Source organism: Barbus barbus (genome assembly GCF_936440315.1).
Source record: "Barbus barbus genome assembly, chromosome: 19".
Classification (NCBI taxonomy): domain Eukaryota; kingdom Metazoa; phylum Chordata; class Actinopteri; order Cypriniformes; family Cyprinidae; genus Barbus; species Barbus barbus.
The window spans coordinates 24,414,044-24,433,408 of NC_136747.1; the positions used below are offsets into that span (position 1 = coordinate 24,414,044).

Consider the following 19,365-nt stretch of genomic DNA (forward strand, 5'->3'; position numbering starts at 1 on the left):
TAATAATTATGAAAATGCAATTTAATTTTGATATATTTATCATTAGTTGTGTAAGGCATGTATAATTTAATTTAATTTAATTTAATTGCAACAATGGGCTTGTTGGCATGGTCACATACAAAGGCCAAGAATCATGTGGTTCTGTTTACTTACATGTGATCATAAAGATTCTGCACATGGGAAACATCATTAAACATTGTTACAACATGATGAATAACACCTTAGGACAGCTGTGCTAGTTTTTATAATTGTTTCCATAAACATTCACGAAACAACCAGCCATATAGGAGTCAAAATGCAGAGATCATAAAGATAGAATGTAATCACCCAAACACCCCGGCAACGACATAGCAACAGCTTTATGACAGACTGATATGAGTCTTCTTGCACTTTACTCTATCTTGCATTACATTTATGGATTATCTAAAGGATTCGACGAAAATATGAACACATGCTCTATTGATTGAACTGCAGGAATGCTGTAGAGAGATTGCTTTGTTTTTTGAAAGTTCTGCAGTTAGTTTTGATTGACAGGTGTGTTGATGTGTCTCTCAGGTGGAGGAAGCTGTGAGTGAGTTGGACGTCCAGCTCAAACTAGATCTGCACTTCACTGACAATGAACAGCAGTGAGTCTCTCACAGTTCTTTTTCCATACTTTTCTCCCTCTGCATCATCACTGCTTGTGTTCAGAATGATGTACTACCATGCTGTTTTTGCAGTATATGGTCAGAATACTCTGCAAAGTATGTCAATTTTCAGTATGCAGACCTACTTCTTTACCTAAGTTCTGCTTGTATATTAAACATTGAGTACTGTATATCACAATGCAATGCACTTGATCTTCCATGTACAGCGTGGCAAATGAAGAAACACAACAATGTTTAATGCTGCAGACCACATTACACTGAATTCAGAAGTTTGGGGTTGGTAAGAAACAAGGCTCTTATGCTCACCAAGGTTGCATTTATTTGATCAAAAATATTTAAAATAACTGTTTTCTATTTGAATATATCTTAAAATGTAATTAATTCCTGTGATGCAATGCTGGATTTTTCAACCCAAAAAAATATTTGGCCAAATTTGACACATCACATCCTAGTTGAATAAAATGATAAATTTCTTTAAAAAAAAATAAAAAATAAAATAAACAATCTTACTGACACCAAACTTGTAAACAGCAGTGTATATTATTCCCAGAATGAAATACTAGCCTTATCCATTCTGTAGAATATGCTATTTATTGCCCACAATTTGTTTAATAGTAATAACACGTTTGCTGTATATAAAAAATTATGCACTCAAACATTAAACATTATGCACTCAATCCAATATTGAATCATATCTTTATATTTGGAAGTCCGATGCAACAATGTTAATCCAATTTAGCAATTAACAATGCTTCCGGTTCATCCATCACAGGAAAAATGGAAGATCAAATCAAACGCATTGAATTGTGTATTCCACACAGCACACTCCATTCAGTACTTTCTCTATTCAATAGGTCATGTAGGTATACCAAACATCCAGATGAAAACAACTTGCTAAACATATAACATAATGAAGCTACATTTTAAAATACTTGCATATTTCACATACTATTTAAAAAAATAGTATGCAGTTAATAACACACTATGTACAACCATTCTTTATCTCCTTCCTGTCGTCTGTATGATCTCTCTGTCTGTCGGTATTTAAGGAGCTGCAGTAAGAGAGTGTGGTAGAGCACAGTGTGTGTATGTGTGTGTGTATTAATCAAGAACAGTAAGAAGAAAGGCACTGAAGGCCCTCAGCTTAAAATACTCACACAGAGAGAGAGAGAGAGAGAGAGCCCTGTTTCAAAGCAGCACAAATGAGAGCAATTACATGCTCCTCCTCTTACCTGCAGCAGAGCCCCGGAGCTCAGAGTGGCAGTGGCGGGTTGGCCCCTGTGGCCCCTGAGCTCTGCAGGGATGGCAGTGAGGCAAGCTCATTAACTACACTACCTGTCCATCTCTCTCTGTCCTCCTCATGTTCTCTCTCCTTCTCCTGTGTTTTCTTTATTCAGGTCTTTTATTCCTGCTCTTTTTCTTTGGCTGCCACATCTCAGCATAGTTTTTACTTTTGCAGACTTGAGACAGTCTTCATTGTTCACATGCATATGAACAAAATTAAACAAGGTCTAGTGTGACTGTGTCTCTCTCTATAACGTGTGATTTTGTCATGTGTTTGTGTGTTAGGCTGGCGGATCTCTCTTCAGTGCCTCTGATTAGCAGCAGGACGTTAGGCTTGCACTTCCATCCACACCAAGGCCTACACCATCACCTGCCCGTCATGTTTGACTATTTCCACCTGTCCGTCATCTCAGTCTCAATCCACGCCTCCCTGGTGGCACTGCACCAACCGCTGATCAGGTGACCACACAAACTCCACCCCACCAGTTCCGTTTTTGCATTACATTGCTTTATTATTTGTTGTTGTTTTTGTTTTGTTGCTTTGTAATTTAATTAGTGCTGTCAAATGATTAATCGCGATTAAACCGCATCCAAAATAAAAGTTTTTGTTTACATAATATAAGTGTGTGTACTGTTTATATTTATTATGTATATATAAATACAAACACATGCATGTATATATTTATATATACATATATATTAGAAAAATATGATATATTTGTATATTAAATATATTTATATATAATATAAATTATATAAATATACACATGTATATATTTTCAAAATATATACTGTATGAGTGTGCATTTATATATACATAATAAATATACACAGTACACAAATATATATTATGTAAACAAAAACTTTTATTTTGGATGCGATTAATCACGATTAATCGTTTGACCGCACTAAAAATTTTATTAATTTAATTTAAAAATAAATAATTTAAACAAAATAATACTTGCCTTACACAACTAATGATGATCAAAATGAAATTACATCAAATAATAATAATAATTATTATTATTGTTATTATTAGTAGTAGTATATTTAATGGTTAATAATAAATCATATTTTGTTTAATATTTAATATTAATTAATAAAATGAATAAATAATACATTCCATTTTCAGGTCGCATTCACACTTTATGTAACCCAATATGACTATACAGCAACAAGAAAGAATAAATAATAATAATAATAAAAACATTAAAGTATAGCATTTTAATTTAATTTTGATCATTTCATCATTCATTTTGTAAGGCAAGTATTATCTAGTTTTAATTTTTTCCAATTAAATTATATTTTTTTATTAAATTACATTTTTAAAAATTAAATTACATTTTTACAATTAAATTACAAATCAAATCAATGTGCTTATTAGCATGGTTGTATAAAATAGCTAGCTTTTCTAGCTGAATGTTGAATACCGTGTATTGTTTGTTGGATCTGTACCTCCTGTTCGTAGGAGGTGTTATCGGCAGGATGTGATCTATTTTCACTACTGTGGATCTGTTCTTTAAAAATGAGCTTTTAAAGTGCTAGATCTTACTCTGAACTCTCCTGAAAGCAAAGCTGTCAAATCCAAAGTGTGTGTGTTTGTCAGCTGTCATGTGTAATGGAGTTCAGAGAACAGAAGCCTAATTAGTGACAAATATTCTCAAGACTGACTTTAACAAACTAATCAGGCATTTGTGTGTCTTTGGGTTTTCCGTGAGGACCGGCAGACATTGTTTTCCGACAGATATGAAGTATAAATGATTTTGCGTGACTGGATAATGAAGAATCTTGTGAGCGGTTCACTTGATAACAGCAGCACACATTGATCACTCCACAGGTTCTTACAGTCTGTTGTTTGTATTTCTGTAGTTTCGCGCGCAGTGGAAAGGGGGCGTGGCTGGGTAAAGGCTCTCCAGAGAGCGAAGCTCCGCCCTCTGCGATGTCAGTGGAGAATCTGATGTTTGGGGCAGGATATTGCAAACCTGTGCCAACAGAGGTAAACACAAACATCTTGCCTAACTCATTCACTTTGCACATACACATAATGATAATGTGTTTAAATGACTGTACTGATCTCAACTGAACTATTAAATCCAACCCTGCTATCTGACATCTTACCTGACAGCATTGAAACTGGTCCATGGTGCTCTTCTGGGTTCTTAGATAGTTCAAGTCTCTTTCTGTATCTATCAGAAAAAGAAACCTGTTGCAGAGAATGGTCATTACTTTTTGATGAAACCTTAAGAAAAAAAAAAAACAGTGATGAAATTAAAGCTGCTTTGTTCTGAATAGCATAATTCGTATTACATGCAGTATGCATATTTTCAGTATGCATGAAAACCCAATGACTGATTATATTTGCCAAAATGCACGGCACACTATGAGATGCTTAACCTTCTTATTTATAATGTAATCCACAATATTTTAAGTGTAATATCTTTACTCTCTCTCTCTCTCTCTCTTTCTATATATATATATATATATATATATATATATATATATATATATATATATATATATATACACACACACACACACAATTGGACACTACATTAAACATACTGAGTTCATATGACAAATTTGCATCCTAATGGCTAAGTAATGCATTCAGTTTTAACGTGTTACTTTATTATTATTATTTAAAAAATACCAGGCAGTATGCAGTGCATGTAATGTGCAGTATTTATTCAGAACACAGTCATGGAATATTTCCAAATAATACCTGCAGACACTTAACCAGAGCAATTTAGAGTTAAACGGCATAGATAATTTGACCTTTCTGGCTATTTGCTGAGGACAAAGTAGCCCTCTTTTTTTTTCTGACTGGATGAACTGAGAGGTTTCTCTTGCCTGTGGAGATTTCCATTTAGGCAGGAAATCGTAACGAGGCCTCTCGTCTTCGTATGGGTCCAACGTTTACACCCCCCCTGCAGGGCACTTTATTAAGTACAGTGTTCCGCTGGAGGGAGGTAGCGTTTGATCATCGTAACGAGCCCAGCTTTAACAGCCTCAAACATCTCTCCCTCTCTCTCTGCTTTCTGTAAGCGCTTCTCAGCACTTTTACTTTACAATGAAGGACATAATGTGATGCTTTTCACTCAGGGACAAAAGATAAGTTGTTCAAGCTTATTAAGTGATGGGTTAATGTTTTTGTCTTCTGTAAAAGCAACTTATAGTTAACCCAAAATGTATCTGGACGCTTAAAGAAACAGTTCACCTAAAAATTAGTAATTTACTCACCTTTATGCCATTCCAAACCCCTATGGATTTCTTTCATCCGTAGAACAGAAAGGAGAAATTACTTGATATTTATGATACTTCTACAGTTATGAAAAAACAGCATACAAATATCAAGTCATATATATTACAAGACATCTGAATCATGCAACAGCTTTCTGTGAGAACTAAAACTTAGTTCAGTGAACATCAGCTTAAAAGTAGATTTAGATTGCTATTCACTCATTCTCGCTGTTTACTGCTGCAACTGAATCACTGGGTTGAACCAGATCAAACTGATTCCTAATCAAATCATTCAGACTGGTTTTGTGAATCAGATTCACTGAAAAGATTCAACTCATAAGAGCAATTGTTCACTACTTTTTTTATCAAACTATTCTATAGCTCCTGAAGACTTAAGACAATATATAGTGTACAGACTTGCATGAATGTATTTACACGCATACTGACCGCAAACAGATGACACTATCCCACAATGCAAGTTGGCACGTTTACTCTGCCATGCTTACATTCAATTTGGCTCTGTGAACTCAATCTATGGCCTTTGTTGCATGTATGTGAGTGTAATATTGACCCCAGTTTTCACATGTACTAAAATGTGAGAAATGTCAACAGAAAGCACAGAGCAGATGTTTGTGTGTGCACGAGAGAGAGACTGAATTCAGAACGCATCTGTTTGAGTCAAAGGGACATAACTGAATGTAGATTACAAAGCTTCACGCATATAATTACAGCGTTCAGCACTCTCTTTACACTCAAACATACACACATTACACAGTACACACAAGTATGCAGTAAAGACATATTAGAGGCCCAGCGGACTCACAATCAGCCCTGCATCAGAATTTTATGAGCCTTTGCTCCAAACATTAAAAGCATCACCTGCGTTTTCTGTAAACTATACAACTGTACATTTAAAAATACTTGTATTTAGTGTTTTGGATTCATAGAAGCCTGTCTCCACAAGTGTGAAAAGGTAACAAGGTAATAGACTTTTGACATTTTATTTTATGACACTTTATTTTATTTTTGACATTATTTTATAGTGACACCTAGTGACTCTATAGTTAATCTTTTTTTTTTTTTTTTGGAGAAATACTACTCATTTCATCAAGGACAAAGTGATCAAAAGTGACAGTACAAAATATTTGCAGTTTCAAAAGAATTTCCATTTCAAATAAATGCTGTTCTTTTGAACTTTCTGTTCATCAAAGGAAAAAAAATTATCACGGTATCCATAAAAATATTGAGACGTGCTACTGTTTTTAAAACTGATAATAATCATAAATGTTTCTTGAGCAGCAAATCAGCATATTAGAATGATTTCTGAAGGATCATGTGACACTGAAGACTGGAGTAATGATGCTGAAAATACAACTTTACATCACAGGAATAAATTATATTTTCAAATAGAAACGGTTTTTAAATTGTAATACTATTTCACAGTATTACTGTTTTTACTTTATTCTGATAAAAAATATATATATATACTTCTATCAAAAACAAATATTACCAACCACAAACCTTAGAATGGTAATGTAGTCTTATTATTCTAACTTCAATTTTTTTTTTTACCCAGAAGTGTGAAAATTGCTAAAAATGCTATAAATGAAATGAATAGAGAGGGTCTTTCCTCTCTGTAGAGCTGTATATGTGTGCACTTCCTGTCGACAGGACATCTCTGTGTCGTTCTCCATAGGAGCGCCACGTATACACACTTCTCCTATTTTACTGCTGGGAAACTGACTGCGTTTAAAGTTTTACCCTGCGTTTGATCTTCATCTAATTATTGAGCTTCAGGCTCAGCCAAACACAAACATACAGCTGCTGCTCATAACAACCACATCACACAAATATGATATTCTTTTTTTCTCTTTTTGTCATGAGAAACCTGTCTTTTTAGCTCTTAAAAAAAAGAGAACAACGGCTGTGTGACCAAACCTTTGGGTAAACCTTTGTTCAATGTTTATCTACCTGGTTATGCGTGTGCAGGAATAACAGGGAGGAAGTGTGACATGCAGTAAAATCTGACCTCGACTCATATGTCCTGTGTGAATGTGTGTTTGTTTGCAGGGCAGTTTTTACGTGGCGTCGGAGAACTGTCCGCAGAGAGCTTACACGTGGCACCGGCGCATCTGTAAACTGTTGCTGGCGGCTCACAGAGCTCTGCGCTCCTATTACACGGCGCTAATGAAGGAGATCCCTCTACTGCAACACATAGAAATGGGTATAATCACAAACTCTTATGCAACTCACTCACTTCAAATGTGTGTGGATTTCTCGAAGATGGTTCCCTGTCATGATTACTTACTCACCCTCAATGTCCTTCAGCACCCATAAGGTTTTCTTTCTTCTGTAGGACACAAAAAGCACAGAGTGATCAGTAATTGTCAAGCTCAAAAAAAGTCAGCATCAGCATCATAAACATGATTAGACATGTTAGGGTTTAGGTACTTAGACATACTTTATACTGTGTGGTAATGAATGATCACCATGTTCATTTACCACGGTATTTACATAGTACACAAAGGGACAGGGAAGTACTGTGTGGCCAAGTATGGTGACCTATACTCGGAATTTGTGCTCTGCATTTAACCCATCCACACACAGTAGTGAACACACACCCGGAGCAGTGGGCAGCCAATGCTGCGGTGCCCAGGGAGCAGTTGGGGGTCCGGTGCCTTGCTCAAGGGTCTCACCTCAGTCCTGGTATTGAGGGTGAAGAGAGCGTTGGTTATTCACTCCCCCCCCACCTACAATTCCTGCCGGACCTGAGACTCGAACCCACGACCTTCGGGTTACAACTCTATCCATTAGGCCACGACTGATGTAAAAACATAGGATTACCATGATTATTATTTTTTTTTTTTGTCTGTGACTAACTCTTTCCTTATGTTCTCGTTTCTAGAGGACCTCCCCCTTGAAGAGACATTAAACCAGCTCACCATTGAACTGCAGGTTTGTGAAACACTTGACTAATCAAATTCCTGTAAAAACATACAATTAATATGATATAGGTTAAGCGCCAAGTATTGTTCTGTGACTACTGACAGTTTTAATTCTCTCTCCCTGTAGTTGCAGGGTGGTCATGAGAAGGTAGCAGAACAGATCAGTAAAGATCTGACGCAGCTCTGTGCTCAGCTGTCTGCTCTTTGGACACAGTTTTTGGAAGCCACGGTTCCTAATCCATATATCCGCTCATATCTGGCCCAGGAGCACCACACACTCAGGGTGAGTGTGTTTCTTGTTCAGTGTCATGTTTCATTTAGAAATATGCCACATTAGAAGTTTAAACTTCTTTGAACAATTTTAACACCAATAGGTTTTCTTTTCCAGCCTTAAGTTATGAGAACTTACTATTACTAGGTGCTGAACCCCATTTGTACCCCCAGGTGCCAATTCCCCAATTGTAAATCGCTTTGGATAAAAGCGTCTGCCAAATGACTAAATGTAAATGTAAACCTGAATGACAGCTTGACAAATAAACATGACAGCTTATTTTTGCTTTATGAAATATACAAACTCAAATATAACAGCTCATTTAATAATCCTAGCAACAAAATGACATGATTCCCTGATTACCAAAAGGAGAATTAGTTTCTAGTCAGACTAACTTAAAGTATTGTTCGATAAAGCCGGAATAAACTGCTTCTCATAAACATCCTGAATTTCCCAGCATCCCTCACAACTCTGCGTTCTGTTGAGCGATGCATTAGATGTAGAAACCTCATTTCTTTTGATACATACAGTAATTTCACCCACAGGACAGCTCAGCTTTTAATTACAGAACTCTGAGTTATTATAATGATGAAAAAGATGAAGAGATGAATCCAATTTATATGAGGTACCTTTATAAAATCGCTGTGGCTGATCTTAAAAAAATAAATATAAAATGCAAGATTGTAATGCATTCAAAATGTGTCTGCAAGACAAATGCAGAGAGAAAAGCTGAAATGATTCAAATGCAACATGAATGAAATATGACCCAGAATGATCTACAGTGGCTATGCTTGCTTTATAGAAATTATTTTGAAATAGGTGATTCTTCAACAGGGGAACTTTTTTTTGACAATTTCAAATTTTACAAAATAAATGTTTGTTAAAAAAAGATTGTTATGAGACTGTTAAAACAGTATCTTTTTTTTAATTTAATAAGAAAGAAAGAATACTCAATTAATAAAACAACAAATAATGTGTCATTGTGATTTACAGCTGTTGTCTATGATATAAGTACATACTGAATGTGTGTGTTTGTGCAGGTCAGGAGATTTTCTGAAGCATATTTCTTCACTGAACATCCCAAAGAGTCCTCACTCACATTTCAGGAGGAGCTGTGAGTTTTTATTTATTTATTATTTTTTTAGTATAGCCTCTGTCTTTCTCTTTTAGACACATACACACTATACCTAGCTATGCAAATGGAGAAATAACCACAAAAATAATTTCATTAAAGCTACTGTAATTAAAACTACTCATAACCCTTAAAAAAACTGCTGTGTATCTCTGATGACAGTATCAATAGACATGCACAGATGGCCACAGAGATGCGCAGCTCTGATTACCTGCTCCAAATGCCTCCACTTCCTGTGGAATGCCTGGACATCGATGGAGACTGGAGCAGCCTGCCAATCATCTTTGAGGACAGATACGTGGACACACCCTGTTTAGGTGACAGCCAATAGAAACCCAGTTTAAAAGAGAGCTTAAAAGAAAGAATTTTGTTCATTCTTTCAAATGAACAAAAATCTTTTGTTCATTTGAAAGATGAACAAAAGAATGAGCATCTGTACAAACAAACAAATGAACATACAAATCAATAGGCTTTTAAACAAACAAATCACTGAAAGAAAGAGCAAACTTACAAATGAACAAAAGATTAAATTAACAAACAAATGTTTTAGAAACAAGAACTACTGAATCAGTGAACTGCATAATGAACTGTATATGTATGAAAGTAAAAGTGACGTGACGTGGCCAACTATGGTTGCCCATACTCGGAATTTGTGCTCTGCATTTAACCCATCCAAAGTGCACACACACAGCAGTAAACACACACACGGAACAGTGGGCTGCGGCGCCTGGGGAACACTTATTTTGCTCAATGAGTTATTTTTGCCTTGCTCAAGGGCACCTCAGTCCTGGTATTGAGGGTGGAGAGAGCGCTGGTTATCCACTCCCCCCATCTACAATTCCTGCCGGACCTGAGACTCGAACTCGCAATCTTTAGGTTACGAGTCCGACTCTCTAACCATTAGGCCACAACTTCCCCTATGTATGAATTAATGTGTAAATCATTGTACAAATGAATGAATGAATGAACAAAATAATTAAACGCCAAACTAAAGAGGGATTGAAAAAAGAGGTTTTAAACAGACAAATCACTGAAAGAATGAACAAATTTATGAATGATCAAAATAAACTAAAAAATTTGAACTAAAAACCACTAAATCAGTGAACTGCATTATGAATGAGCGAAAAAATATGAACTGATTTATAAATGAATAAACGAATGAGATCTGAAGAACTAACAGAACTAAAGAATGAACATATGGACTGAATAAAATAAACAGACAAACAAATAAATTAATCATCGAAATAATGGACGTATGAACAAAGACAAATGTAATATACTAAGAAATCAATAAGAAACAAAAGTAAATGAACAAACTAATGAACCAAGAAATTAATGAATGTATGAACAAGAATGAAAATGTGATTTAAAGAATTTAAAACCAAATTAATTATTAAGGGTCAAATTTCAATAATCAAAAACAAAAATCAAATTAATCAACAAAAGATACTTTTAAAAGTTTTTTTTTAATAAACAAACTAACACAACTGAGCACTTTTCTCTTTCTCTTGTTCTAGACTACAACCTCCATGTGCAAAATCAAAGAGTCTTAAACTCTCAGCCATGTCCTGAGCCAACAAGGATGGAAGACCAAACCATCAGTCCGGTTGAGGAATCACAGGACACCAATTCACCAGCAACAACCCCCGAGGAACCTCCCTGTGAAGATCACATGGACTTGCCCACATACATGGCCCTGATTGGCCAGCAGGAGCACTCCATCACTGACTATAAAGAGACCAGAGCTCAAGCAGAGACTCTGATTGGCCATGTGGGTGAGACCGATATTGATAGAAGCGAATGTATCACGACCTCAGATTCAAGAATTGATTCTGTTCATAAGATCACATGCCAATATGAAACTGAGGAAGGATTCGATGTTGACTGTAGGTCTGTAAACTGTGATCAAGCAATAGATACAGGTAACCAGGAGACAACTAGTTGCCAAAAAGAAGCAGTTGACTTTGTTGAATCCGATCACGCAGGTCTAAAACAAACAAATATTACTGATTTTAGTAGCGGACAATCGTTGATGCTTGTTCCGACGGATGCTGCAGAACTTCCCGACCTCACCAGCCTTGACAGCTTTGAGTTCCTGCCCACTCATAACCATGAAAACCATCTTGAAACACCAGGCAATACTGGGAGTCTTGGCAGCGACAAGCCACAGTCGGCATTAGATAGCAGATACATTGAAGCACCAGCAAAGGATTATGGGAGCAAGGATACAACACCAGCTAATCTACTAAACACCAACTCAATGGGAACTGACACTTTAGCCACGTCTCCTTCTCGTAATGTTCTACAACAGAACCGTCGCATGTCCGAAACCCCACCCAAAGGTGTATTCTTGGGTGGGGCTAAGCTAATGAACCGCTCCTCCTCCTTGATCTCGGACTCTGGTATTGAGAGCGAGCCAAGCTCTGTGGCCTGGACCCTAGAGGGTCGAGGAGTTGTCGCAGGGGGTCGAGACGTCTTGCAAAACTTGGCGCGACGTCAGCCAGGGCATCAGAGCTCTTTGGAGGGCCTACAGACAGAAAGTCATGGCAGCCTGCCCAGTGCCACACAGGCCTCTTTGACTTCCATAAGCTCCCTGCCGTATGAAGAGGAGGAGGAGAGACAGCTCAATACTTTGACCAAATCCGCCTCAGCGCCACAGATCAGCAGCCCTGACGACACAGAGGAGGATAGTGAAACACCCAGTCAGGAAAAGAGGAATGTTTGTGTGGCCAATCAGCTGAGTCTGAGTGATAAAGCAGCCAATGATTTGAAGTGGAATGTTAAAGGCATTACTACAGAAGACAGAGAGGAAACAACCAATCAGAGCTATGATTGTGTGGCCAATCAGCTGAGGCAGAGTGAGGAAGCAGCCAAAGAGGTGAAGCTGAATCTTCAAGATGTTACTAGAGAACACAGAAAAGAAACAAGCAAACAGGAGAAGAGGAATGTGTGTGCGGCCAATCAGTTGAGTCAGAGTGAGGAAGAAACCAATGAGGTGAAGCAGAATCTTCAAGGCCTTACTAGGACAGAGGACAGAAACGAAAAAAACAATCAGGAGATCGACAAGGATGAGTTGTCCAATCAGGAAACAGTAAATCTTAATTTTGCCAATCCAGAAATGTTACTATACCAGCAATTTGTTATGCATAATGGTGTTGAAAACGCCACAGTGGAGGAAATGGCTGAAAACTCACAGGAATGTCAAACAAATGTATTACTTGAAGAGTATTCTGGTCTAATGAATGACAACACAGAGGTTTGTAGATGTGAAAATGAATACTGCGAACACAAGGGGGTGCTAGAATCAAAAACATATCAAAAGGACCCCGACGACATCAGTGTCTGTCACATTCAAATGAATGAACTTGAGGAAGTTAGTAAGGAGAAACTTCCAGATTCACCAACCAGTGACAAAAGTAGTCACGAAATTGCGGCCGTTGAGAAAGAAAGGTCCGTTGATCTCATTAAACTACCAGCCAATGAGAGAGAGCAGCAGGCACTAGATGGGCAGAGCAGAGCCAGTAAAGTGCCAAGTACAGGTCTGGCATTCATGAATAAAAAGGTGGTGGAGGTTGTCAACTTGTCGGTGTCGTGCGCGCCCACGTGTCTGCCTTTCTCGTCTGTACTACGTGATTCACCATCAGTTAGCGGAATCTCCACGCGCCAGGCCACCTCCCCTATTACCCATCAACCCCTGGGCTCCTTTGGAATAATCTCCTCTAACACTTTCATCGGTGCTGATCAGGAAATCAACGAGAGAATGATTAAGTAAGTTTTTCTGTGATTTCAACCAAGTTCCATGCTCAAAGTTAAATTAGTAAAAAACAAACAAACAAAGATGATCTGCCAGTGTTCAGCAAAATTAAAACTTGAATTTCAAACTCTGTGTTTCAGATATAATTTTTCTTTTTTTGGGGGGGTCACTAATAGCAAACAAAATTTCTATTTTAAATGTATATTTACTCACTAGTCATAAAGAGATATACTGGTACAGGCCGAATGCGAAACACTAGGCTATGCATTGTTCACTGTGTCATTAAAAGTTTTTTATTGATGTCTTAAAGCTTCTATAAGGCAAAGGAAGCCTTGCTGAGGGAGCTGGTGTTCAGAGGCACTCTCTACAGTGACCTGCCTTACCTCGCCTCCGATCATCCATACTTCCCTCCCGAGGAAGACGACACTGAGTTTGAGGATGGGATACACCTCGTGGTGTGTGTCCATGGACTTGATGGTAAACATGCCAATCTCGAAGAGATTTAGATTCATAAAAGTGTGTAAGATAAAAAATAATAGCTGCATCTTTAGTAAATGGATTTTTGTGTTTGTTATTACTAGGTAACAGTGCAGATCTGCGGTTGGTTAAAACGTTTATAGAGCTCGGGCTGCCTGGATCTAGACTGGACTTCCTCATGTCAGAACGCAACCAGGTAGAACATCCAACCAATCAGCACACATGTTGCACTGCTTTCAGCCAGTCAGAGCACTCAGGACATAATGACATAGAATCAATGACAAGTCAGGGGTAAGATAAAAATATATATATAATCAGAAACCTTTCATGGTTTAAAAAAAGCAAACACACAAACAAGGGATTCCTGATTGAATGGAGAGAATATAATGCAATCAAATATTCGTTCTGCTCATATTGACTCTATTTCATTATTTATAAACTTATTTTAACATGCCAACACAACAACAAGCAACCCTTGTGACCAGTTAACAGCATAGCTGCGCACAACAACCAATCAGAAAGCTACAATTTCCCTCAACAACCAATCACAACTTTCATATGGTTCCCAGTACAAGTTTGATCAGCTTTCTGTTTCTGTTCTCATCTTCTGTCTGCAGACGGACACATTTGCAGATTTTGACACCATGACTGACAGACTTCTGGATGAGATAATACAGCACATCCAGCTGTATAACCTCACCATCCACTGGATCAGGTTTATACACATTACCTTAACCTTTATTAATCAATTCTGGACTTTACTTCATTTAACAGCAGCAAAACTCACCGTCATATTGACATTATATCAGTGCGGCCAAACCACAGTTAATCTCAGCACTGCTTTAGAGCTCAAACTACAGGTCTGAACAGTGTGTAGACATTCAAATTTCATGCCTTTTGATCCAGATGATATAGTTACGACATTGACTAGCAAGGTCTAACTAGTCCATGTTAACCACCATGTTAACACTGATGCAATATGATTTATTAAAACAATGTGATCCCACACACTGTACACAAAAATACATATGACAGACTAGAGCGCGCCCTTGTGGTTGGAAAATAGATACATCTGCCACAACCACTTCAGAGTAGTTAATCATATTATATAAGCCTCATTAGTTTTGTCTTTACATCTGGATATTCAGTTAACACATTTATGAACTTCAGCTTGTTACAAAATAGTATGTTGTAGACAAGGTTTGCATTCAAAATGTATCGTCCAGATATAAAGTATAGCATGAAGTATAAAGCTTCACATTAAAGATATGTTTTAGAGTGAGTAATAAATAGCTGAAGTGTGATGGCTCCACTGAGCCCACTAGAATTGCATATGTTATACTTATTATTACCACAAGATGGTAATAAAAGTAAAAGAAAGGTAGTGTTTGGCATTCAGAAGAAATTAAATCTAAAGACATTCATACAACACACTGGAAAATTTAGCAATGTGTCTCCTAGTTCATATAAAGCTTTTTAATCATAATTTTAAAGTCACGGTAATTATTACTTTTTTAATATATTTCGCAGTCTTTGTTTCTCTCTGAAGTCTCTAGAGTTTCACGTCTTCTCAAAATCAAATGTTTAAAAGTTTCAAAATGATCATGACAGACTTAATTTAAACTGTAGTTCCTAAGTAAAATGTAAGAATAACTTGCAATGAATAGAGACCCCAAAAAGTTACTCAAAATGTTTGCCTTTTTTTCCCAGTTTCATCGGACACTCTTTGGGGAACGTCATCATCCGCTCTGTGCTGACCCGACCCAGATTCCGCTGTTACCTCTGTAAACTCCACACCTTCCTGTCCCTGTCTGGACCCCACCTGGGAACACTGTATAATAACAGCACGCTGGTCAGCACAGGTACACACACCAATACAGACATACACTGTTCAAAAGTTTGGGGTCAGTCTGGTTTTATTTGAAGAAAGTAATTCTTGTATTTAGCAAGGATGCTTTACATTGATCAAAACTGATTGGCAGTAAAGACATTTATAATGTTACAAAAGATTAAATAAATGATGTTCTTTGGAAATTTATATTCATCAAAGAATCTTGAACAAAAAAAGGGTTTTAACATTGATAATATAAGAAATGTGTCTTGGGCAGGAAATCAGCAGATATTAGAATGATTTCTGAAGGATCATGTGACACTGAAGACTGGAGCAATGATGCTAAAAAAATCAGCTTTGCATTACTGAAATAAATTATATTTTAAAAACATACTCAAATAGAAAATGGTTATTTTAAATTATAATAATATTACTGTTTTTACCATATTTTGGCTTAAATAAATTCAGCTTTGGTGAGCACAAGAGACTTCTTTCCAAGCAATACAAAATCTTACTGACCCCAAACATTTGAACAGTAGTGTATATGAAGCTGGTGTAGAGTTGATCAGGGAGTCTGCCATTATTTCCCCCAACTTCATCTCATTCTAAACCCATATGACCTTCTATCCTTGTTCTTCAGGTCTGTGGCTAATGCAAAAACTGAAGAAGTCTGGTTCCCTACTGCAGCTTACGTTCAAAGACCACACTGACCCGCGACAGACCTTCCTCTATATGCTCAGCAAGAAACCAGGTAGAGATTCACTGAAAAATAAGCAAGAATGAACACAAACACACACACACACGCACACACACACACACACACACATACCCATGTTTTCTTTCTATCTTTGTCCAGGTCTGCAGTTCTTCAGGAACGTGGTCTTGGTGGCCTCTCCACAGGACAGATACGTGCCCTTCCACTCGGCCCGCATTGAGATGTGTCGGACGGCGCTTAAAGACAGAACCACAGGTGTGTTAACTTCCTGTCCCAACCCAGAACTTACTAGAACACTTTAGCAAGCACATAGCATCACCCTAACAACCAGCTGGAACGCTCTAGAATCAATCGCTTCAACTGCTCCTTAGTTTTAATATTTAAAATACAAATAAACCTTAGATTTTTTCTGCACGCATATTCCATTAGCAGAAAATCGCTCTGCCAGCAATGTGAATGAAATGAAAGGAAACTGATATGAAGTTAAAAAGAGAGCGAGCGGGGAAAAAAAGCGTTCTTCATTTTATGAGACTGTCACCTCTGAGAGTGGCATGCGGCTCTTTGACAGGTATTTTTCTCTCGGTTTGATAGACAGATTAGAGAATTCTGGCTCTCTGTGAGTGTCAGTGTGACAGACAGAGCTAAGGATACTCACTCTGAGCAGTCTCACACACACACACACCAAGACTATGATCACATAGAACAATGAAGGATGCCTTGAAATAGAGACTTTGTTGGGATATGAGTATTCAGACTGTCGGTGTCAATGCACAGCTAGCTGCAGACGGCAAAAAATGGCAAGAGCTTTCTCAACATGGCAAGGTCTAATCAGATTGGTAGGCTTTCCGAGAGTCTGCGAGCACAGGTTTTTATCAATCCCCTTGGAGATGAAGTCATGTTTGTGAGTTCTCAGGCTCTTCTGGGATAGAACTAGACTTGCAGGGTTTGCAAGGTTCATGCAACGAATCTTTAAAAAATATGTAAGATGCCCTTGCATGCTGTTGATTAATTTAAAAAACAAGCAAAAATCTGCAATGCATTTACAATGCAAGTCAAAGGGGCAAGGCATTGTGCCTGGATAAATGTTACATACAGTTAAATAAATATAGACATACTAATTCACTTATCAACCTGGTCTGTGGTAAGCTAGTATCCAATCTGTTTTTATACAGACTTTCTTAAAAAAAAAAAAAAAAACAGACTTTCTTAAAAAAAAAAAAAAAAAACAGTTTTAGTAAATGCACAAAGGATGCATTTAATGATAAAGAATTCAAAAACAGTAATATTGTTAAATATTATTACAATATTATTAATGAAACAGCTGTTTTCTATTTAAATATGTTCTAAAATGTAATTTATTTCTGTGATAGCAAATCTGAATTTTTATATTGTCACACGATCCTTCAGAAATAACTCTAATATGCTTAATAATTTTTTTTTACTATTGTCAGTGGTAAACATTTTTCAAGATATATATTAATAAAATATAATTGAATTTTAATATTTAAACAATTTTAATATCTTATTTTTGTTTATTTTATAAAGTACATTTTATTTTAATATTTTTGTTATACATATCTTTAGGAATTATTTTATTCAAATATTTTCATTTTTATGTTAATATTTAATTTTATGATACATTTTTTCCTGAATATTTGATTAATAAAAAGTTCAAAAACAGCATTTATATGAAATAAAAATATTTTACTGACCCCACAGTTTTAAACAGTAACTAAGTAACTACCTACCTAACTAACTATTTATATGTCGAATGATAAATTGCGATTATTCACATCCAAAAGAATGTTTTTCTTTGCATAATATATGTGTGTGTTCTGTGTATATGTATTATGTATATATAAATACACACACATACAGTATATATTTTGAAAATATTTACAAGTATTTACATGTCTATATTTATATTCATATAATTGATATTATAAAAAAGTATATTAATATATAAAATAAATTTTTTCTGAAATATATACATGCATGTGTGTGTATTTATATATACACATAATAAATATACATATTACACATACATATATTATGTAAACAAAAACTTACTTTGGATGCGATTAATCGCGATTAATCGTTTGACAGCACTAAATTATTTATTTATATTTTAATAATATGTATGTATATTTACTTAGATAAACGTTTTCATTTTTGGAAAAAAAAAAAAAAAGTTAATAAAAGCATCCGCAAAACATCTACTATAATATATTTTTGGTATTAATGTTAAATATTATACAAAATTTTGCACTTGTATGCAATGTGTGTGATAAATATATTTGCTTTTTAACAGGTCCAGTATATGCAGAGATGATCAATAACTTACTCCAGCCATTGCTGAGTGCTCCAAACTGTCGTTTGATCAGACAGAACGTGTTCCACGCGTTACCGAACACGGCCAACACGCTGATCGGACGTGCGGCTCACATCGCGGTGCTCGACTCCGAACTCTTCCTGGAGAAGTTCCTTCTGGTGGCCGGGCTCAACTACTTCAAATAGACATCATGCCTTGAGTTGGGTGGCAGAGCCAATCAGATTACACGTAACGTCAGCCAATCACATTTCATTTCAGAGTCAAAGAGCTCTGGAATTTTTTTTCAATAAGTTGAGTCTTTGGACGCAAAGAAAAAACAGAAATTGAAGATTCATACGGTGAATCTGAACACATATATGTAAAATCTGTACAGAAAGAACATTGTATACTAAGCTAATAGAGGAAACTAACATCTGGAGGCCTACACAAGCCTTAACAAAGCTTTATGGCGTAGTAACTTAACGTTGAATAATCCTAGCTGGAAAATTTATCTTTTGAATGTAAATTCGGAGTGTAGCTGGTGTTGTAAAAACAGCCTTGGTTCTTTATTCCCTCCAGTCACCGAACATATATTTGCTGCGCCGTTCGTAACTTGAAGAGGTCGATATCACTGGACTTTATACTTGAAGAGTAAATTGGGTCACTGGCGTTTGTCTTTCGCGCTACGAGAACGCTTCCGTGTTTTCATGTTTCTTTTTACTGAGTCTTTTATAGTTTGTGTGTTTCGACTGTGTTAT

At 36.5% G+C, this 19,365-nt stretch overlaps 1 protein-coding gene across 1 annotated transcript in view; it reads left to right on the forward strand.

The window, feature by feature from the left end:
* Positions 1–18,813, forward strand: part of LOC306885020 (protein FAM135B-like) — a gene marked incomplete at both ends in the record, with an annotated part of 38,874 nt that extends 20,061 nt beyond the window's left edge. The window contains 16 exons of the mRNA XM_079441330.1: positions 556–626; positions 2,217–2,390; positions 3,801–3,927; positions 7,242–7,395; positions 8,077–8,126; positions 8,244–8,399; positions 9,428–9,501; positions 9,682–9,836; positions 11,037–13,287; positions 13,584–13,750; positions 13,855–13,946; positions 14,368–14,465; positions 15,461–15,612; positions 16,222–16,332; positions 16,438–16,551; positions 18,608–18,813. Of these exons, the coding sequence (XP_079297456.1) occupies positions 556–626; positions 2,217–2,390; positions 3,801–3,927; positions 7,242–7,395; positions 8,077–8,126; positions 8,244–8,399; positions 9,428–9,501; positions 9,682–9,836; positions 11,037–13,287; positions 13,584–13,750; positions 13,855–13,946; positions 14,368–14,465; positions 15,461–15,612; positions 16,222–16,332; positions 16,438–16,551; positions 18,608–18,813 (4,152 nt within the window). The remainder of the gene's footprint in view (positions 1–555; positions 627–2,216; positions 2,391–3,800; positions 3,928–7,241; positions 7,396–8,076; positions 8,127–8,243; positions 8,400–9,427; positions 9,502–9,681; positions 9,837–11,036; positions 13,288–13,583; positions 13,751–13,854; positions 13,947–14,367; positions 14,466–15,460; positions 15,613–16,221; positions 16,333–16,437; positions 16,552–18,607) is intronic.
* Between the last annotated feature and the right edge of the window lie 552 nt (positions 18,814–19,365).